General features: G+C 40.7%; 1 protein-coding gene across 1 annotated transcript; it reads left to right on the forward strand.

Annotated features, from left to right (window-relative positions):
• The first annotated feature begins 2,166 nt into the window (after positions 1 to 2,166).
• On the forward strand, positions 2,167 to 2,643 carry LOC122668521. The gene has a single exon (XM_043865073.1). It carries the CDS (start codon positions 2,167 to 2,169, stop codon positions 2,641 to 2,643), a length of 477 nt encoding a protein of 158 aa, XP_043721008.1.
• Positions 2,644 to 6,742: the final 4,099 nt, after the last annotated feature.

The raw sequence follows: 6,742 nt of genomic DNA on the forward strand, positions 1-6,742 counted from the left end.
TCGATCAATGCTACCTTCATTAGCTTGATTCCAAAGACGGGGGATGTGACTTCATTTGCTCTCTGCAATCTCTTTTATAAGATCATCACCAAAATCTTATCTAATAGATTACAAGGAGTTGTTGGGAAGGTGGTTAGTGATTCTCAATCTGCATTCATCAAGGGGAGGTCCATTGCGGACAATATTCTTCTTTGTCATGATGTGGTTAGAGGGATTGAGCAGAAAGGTATAAGCCCTACAGCGGTGCCGAAGATTGATCTCCATAAAGCCTATGATTCTCTCAGCAAAAAGTTCCTCTTCGATATCATGGAAAGAATGGGTTTCCCCCAAAAGTTCAGTGATTGGGTAAAGGCTTGTGTTGACACTCCCTGTTTCTCTATACTCTTTAATGGGAGCCCCATTGGCTATTTCAAAGGAAGAAGAGGAATCAAGCAAGGGGATCCCATTTCCCCTTACCTATTCACTATTGCCATGGAGGGATTCTCTACCTTGATAAGGAAGTTGGAAGTTGATGGCCAAATCAGCCTTCTCCCTAGATGCAAGAGCTCCCACCTCTCACATCTTATTTTTGCTAACGACCCGATGATCTTCGTGAAGGCCTCTCCCGATTCTATTTCGGCCCGTTTGGGGGCTCTAGATGATTTCATACCTTCTCTAGGTTGAAACTCAATAGAGCTAAGTCCTCAATTATTTTAGGGGGCCTTACCCATTCGGCCAGACTGCAACTTTTGGAATTAACGAACTTTGTGGATACCAAGTTGCCCATCAGGTATCTTGATGTTCCTCTTATTTCTCGCAGGCTGTCTATAGCTGATTGCTCCTCTATTCTTGATCGGGTGCGGAGTAGACTTGATGAATGGAAGGTTCGGTTCTTATCCTTTGCTGGTCGAGTGCAACTTTTGAGCTCCATTCTCCAAGGCTGCTATATTTATTGGTAAGGGATCTTTGCCCTTCCTGGTGCTGTCAAGAAAAAGCTGGAGTCCATCTTCTCCAATTTCCTCTGGAACGAAAGGTACATTATATCTCTTGGGATAATGTTTAAAACCTGAAATTGAAGGGGGTTTAGGAATAAGGAGAGTTTCTGATATAAATACTGCGAGCATTCTTAAACAAATCTAGTGGATTACCTCTAAGAAAGACAGTCTTTGGGTTAGGTTGGTTAACACCCGTTACCTAAAGAATGACTCTATTTGGACTGCTAAAATCCCCCAAAACTATTCCCGGGTTTAGAGGAAAGTCCTAAAATATAGAGATTTGGTTGAGCCACATATCCACCACTTTGTTGGGAATGGCCAGGCAACTAGACTTTGGCTTGATAATTGGCATCCTCAGGGGACTTTGATTAAAAGGTTTGGGGATCGTATTCGTTATGATGTTGATTCACACAGTCTCGCCTTGGTCTCGGATATCATTAGAGATGGCAATTGGCACCCCATATCTCATGGATCTTTTGACTTGATTACTATTTGGAGAGACCTCCCCGGAGTCCCCCTATTGAATGGTGGAAATGACCTCGTTGTTTGGAAGAAAACCTCAAATGGATTATTTAGCACTAAGTCTGCTTGGGACTTGGTAAGGAGGAATTCGACTAAGGTGGCTAGGAGCAAGTATATTTGGTTTTCTGGATTCTTCCCTAGACAATCTTGTACAGCCTGGAGGTGTCTTATGGGGGGCGCTTCCAACTAAGGACCAATTAATCAAAAGAAATATCCCAGTTGGTCCTAATTGTGTTCTCTGCTGGGCAGGAGTGGAGAGTCATGATCATCTATTTTTCGAATGTGCATTCTCAAAAACCATTTGGGGGAAAGTTAGCTCTTTATGCTCTCCAAGCGGTAGTGGCCCCTCTGCTCTTAACGATGTGATTACTTGGCTCTCCTACGTGGTCTGCACTTGCGACAAGGTGGACATTATCTGTAAGCTAGCATTCTGTGCCACGGTGCATCATATCTAGTAGGAACGCAACCAGAGGCTATATAGTAATAAATCTAGGTCCCATGATCAGATTTTGGGAGCTATAAAGTTTGATGTTGTTACCAGGTGTGCTGCCTATCCTATTCCTACTGGTCATAGTCCAAGAAACCAATTCTTGGCTGAAAAATGGGGGTTCTAGTGAATTGGGTGGTCATGATCCCAAAGGCCTGTACCTGGTTTAGGCCCCCCTCTCACATGGCAGTCCTCCATTATGACGGGTCCTTGACATCAGATAGGGCTTCCTATGGGGGTCTCATCCGAAATGCCATGGGGGTTCCTATTCTGGCTTATGTTGGTAAGAGGGAGGAGGCCTCAATCCTTAGTATGGAGCTTTTAGCCATCTATAGAGGAATATCTCTGTGCTTGGAGAAAGATATTCAGAATATCTCGATTAGGTTTGATTCTAAGTTGGCAGTGGATATTCTTAATGGCACGATTACTTGTCCTTGGAGTGTGTATGTATTGAAGTGTCGGATTACTGTTTTCTTGGACCAACTACCTCATAAGGAAATTAGGCATGTTTGGAGGGAGCTGAATCAACCGACATATTTTATTGCTTCCATTGATAATGGGGATGGGGAATCTATTATCTATCCTCTGGATTTTCCAGGAGATCTGCTGGGATTGATACAGAACGATGCGGTTAGGAAGACTCATTTTAGACCTCCTTGATTTTGGGTTTTGGTATCCCTGTATAACCGAGGGGCTGTCCTTGGGGTGTGGGGGCCCTCCTTCCTCCTTAGGCCTGTCTAAGGGGTAGGAGTAGGCTGCCTTTTTTTTCTGTACTTTTTTCTTTTTCTTAGTCTTATACACTCACATTTACCTATTTAAAAAAAAAGGGGAATAAATTGTAAGGGGAAAATAACTATAAAAAAAACAATGAATAACTAGTCAATGAGAACATAACTAATATTGAAATCACAAAATGAACTATACAACTAATATAGTGACAAAAATATCAATGGAAACATTGTTACAAATCAATTTCCCTATTCATAACCTCATATTCATTGATTTGTAAAAATTCCCCTTACAATCAGAGATTTTCTCACTACCATTGAAATCAATGGATAATCAATTCACCTATTTATAACCATACACTCGAATTTTTTTCGGTTTCATTCAGTTCGGTTATTGGTTTGGATATCGATCGGTTCGGTGTGGTTTGATTTTCAACTGATCCCATCATACCTCATTCCAAAACCAATCCGATAAGGATCGGTTCGGTCCTATTTTTCGATCAGATTCAGTCGGTCTTATCGGTTTGAATTAGGTTTTGACACCCTTGGGGGAAACATTTACATTGGGAAGAATGGAGGGGGGGAGATAGAGATTAGGTACTTGCAATTGTTGTCTTCACCAGGCAGTTGCCGACACTGAGAACTTTCAACAAAATTTCCATTAAGCTAAACCTTATTTTGTCCATTTATCTATCAGTAAATATTACCCCCTCACCTCTAAGTATCCATAATATCAAACCCCTCCCCCATGTTTTGAATAATGATAATGCCCTCCCCTACTTTTGAAGATTCTATCAACCGTACCCTAAGTGGCTAACGGAGTTAAAACAGCAGTTCAAAAGATGATATTACCCTTTTACACTAATTGAGTTAAATATCAGTTTATTGGGATAAAACCGTAAACCAGTGCACTGGTTTGGACCATTCCACTTGCACCAAACCAACCGACCAAACCAGATTTCTAAAAAGCATAAATAAAACCCTATTTCCTTTATTTATACCATAGTTTCATGATTTAGATCCTCTGCTACTGGCCCCATCTTCTTCTTCCACTCAAACCCTTATCCCCTACATCCAATGTCTTCTTCATCTCTTCTTCTGACATACCAATGAACTAAATAGGGTTCCTCACCAAGAGAGTCATGAGGAGAGGGCAGATTTGTGGAAACTACCAAGTTCGTCTTCTTCCTCACACACTGAACCATCCAAAATCCCCTTCCTCTCATCTTCTTATCTCAATGAACTGAAAACTCGATGTCATTTTAGAGAGCAAGTGGAAAAAATCAGGGGGAGTCGAGATCCTCTTCCTCCTTCACCTTCCTTATCTATGTACGATCCCTCCCTATCTCGCTTCCTAATTCTCTCCCTTTCTTCTTTCCTGTTACTATTTTCTTGTTGGCTTGCTCTGTTCGGGGTGATACTAGCAGACTGTAGTAGCTAGTAGATCTCACTCGTTGTGCTACATCTCTTTATGAAATTCTGGCCTTTAATACCTTCATTGGGGGTGATCATAGCCCATGAACTTGGGACCCTAACACTATCTCTATTGTGAGATCTAAACCAGAACTCAGACTTGGTTTGATCTTCCCGCCAACCATGGTTGCAATCGATTACTTGGTCCTTTATGTTTCTAAATCGCTTGGAATTACTAGCTTATATAGTTAGCAACCTACCTTTGAATTTTCAAGCCCATCTGAACTCATTTGGTGGAGTTCGATCAACTGAAGGCCCTCTAGTTATTCCACCTCTCTGTTTGGGACGAGAGCAGCAACCCAAGTCCCTGCAACCCTCCTTTCCTTCCCTCTCTCTGAACTTAGTTCCTCTTTATCTAACTCAGACTTCTGCCCTTTCCCTGGACTAAATCCCTCCTTCTCTAACTCCATTTTCTTCTCATGCTTTCACTGAAGCTGCTATTCTGCTCAGAATTAAAACCACCACTGCCTCCGTAGAACGTATCTGGAATTGGAAATCTTTCCATAATATGCTGCAAAAACAAGCAGGCGACTCCGCAGTCGCCCATGGAAATGCAAAAAAAGAACCCTAATTCTCTCCTTCCCTAGGGCTATCAATTCTCATACGATCAAAATTAAATTGAAAAAAAAAAAACAAGAGTTAATAAGGGAGAAATGCAACTTCAAAGCTTGGCTTCACACTGATCCGAATAGTGCCAAGTCATTGAGAGGAAGGGGATTTTGGAGGATTCCAGGTTTGAGAGGAAGAAGACGATAAGTTGTTTCTATGACAGGAAGTGGGTAGTGAAAATAGGGTTTTGGTTTTGTTTTTTACTTTTGGTTTTGGTCGGTTTGGTTGGTTGGAAATGGTCTGTTTTGTTTTAACAGGCGGTTTAACCCATCTAACCGTCTTCTATAAAGGAAATTTGAATCATTTCAAAAATGTATGTTAGATTGCTCTACTGTCTCGTGTCGCTCTCACGATAGAAGATCTGAATCAGAGGGATTTTGGGGTTGAAGAGGGCAAACATGGAATAAAATTACATTAAGGGTATTATTGGGTTTTATAAATTTTGTATATACCATGTCATCACTTAACGACGTTTTTTAATGATAAGGGTACGGTTGATAGAATCTTCCAAAAGTAGGGAGGGCATTATCATTATTCAAAACCCAGGGGAGGGGTCTGATATTGTGGATACATTGAGGGGAGGGGGATGATAGTTACTCTTTATCTATTTATCAAAACATAATCTTTTCCCAAATAAGGGATTTATGGACAAAATGCCGTACCAAACTTGGATATTACAAAATAATCCATCAGTTGGACATGTCTGCAACTCTTCGAATTGAGCTAGCATTTTTAGCAGATCTCCTATCTAGGAGCATTTTAATTATTTTAATGGATGGTTTAAGAAACGTGTCAAGAATTGTGGGAAACTCATCAAATCTATAGATACAAGACCACCATGCCTCAAGGGATACTCATAATCATTAGAGCACCCTCCAAGTGACAAAATGAGGTTCCCCCAATCATTATAATCGAGGTAACTCCTAAAATATCTGAAGCCATGCCCAATTTCGAATGCTTCACTTTACCGACAAAGAAGGCCAAAAGGGATTTTTTTCCACTGGTTTATGATCTAGGTATCCTACATCTCCGGACTTCCACACGAGGTATGTTGGTTTATGTTATTTTCAATATCTTGCCATGTATATAACTACTTTTAAAATGTTCACAATCTACGCTCGGCTTGATCCTTAACGAGTGTATGTGCACAACCTGGGCAGCTATATTATTGCCCAAGTTTATTCATCTTTTTCCTTTCCTTTTTTCTCCCATTTAATATGCATGGTGTTCAATCTAGCTACCTAGATTATAACTAGATTTACTGCTTTATGTGCATGAGAATTATTAAGCAAATAATATTAGTATGAATGGTCTACATAGAAAGAGACCAGCCTCCAACTAAGTGGGACTGGGTGTGTAAAAAACTCCATAACACATAACTTTGAATCTACCTAAGATCTAGGAAGACCCATGCCTTGTCAATCGTGAGTCAATATTCTTCCTCAAAAGAGGAAGACATGTATGGGTCCTAGACCCTTATCTAGGTGACAACTCCTTGACATAAATAGAATAATCCAACCTAAGGAATCATCATCATCATCTCCCCTTCCCAACGGAAGCACAGACAGAGAACAATGCATGGAATGGAGGTGTGGCATGCGGACCAACCCCCTGGAGACCCACAACTGACAAATTTTTTTTTGACCAAATATCCAGTTTCAAGAATTTTCTCCTCCAAGGTTATTGTGATCATTTTTCATGGACAATTGGTACACGTGTCATGAATTTTAAAAAACTCCCTCTATCTATAAATACAATGTCGTTACACTTCATTGGATACTCATAATCATCAAAGCAACCTCTCCACTAACAAAATGAGGTGTCTACATCTGATGCATACTCTAAGAGAGCTTAAAGAAAGCAAAGCTACACTCTTATAGCTAGATGGATTAAGGGCAAGTGGATACAAATAACTAGTCATGTCGTACCAATGCTGGTTGAACCCTAAT

Source organism: Telopea speciosissima, chromosome 7 (genome assembly GCF_018873765.1).
Source record: "Telopea speciosissima isolate NSW1024214 ecotype Mountain lineage chromosome 7, Tspe_v1, whole genome shotgun sequence".
In the NCBI taxonomy this organism is placed as follows: domain Eukaryota; kingdom Viridiplantae; phylum Streptophyta; class Magnoliopsida; order Proteales; family Proteaceae; genus Telopea; species Telopea speciosissima.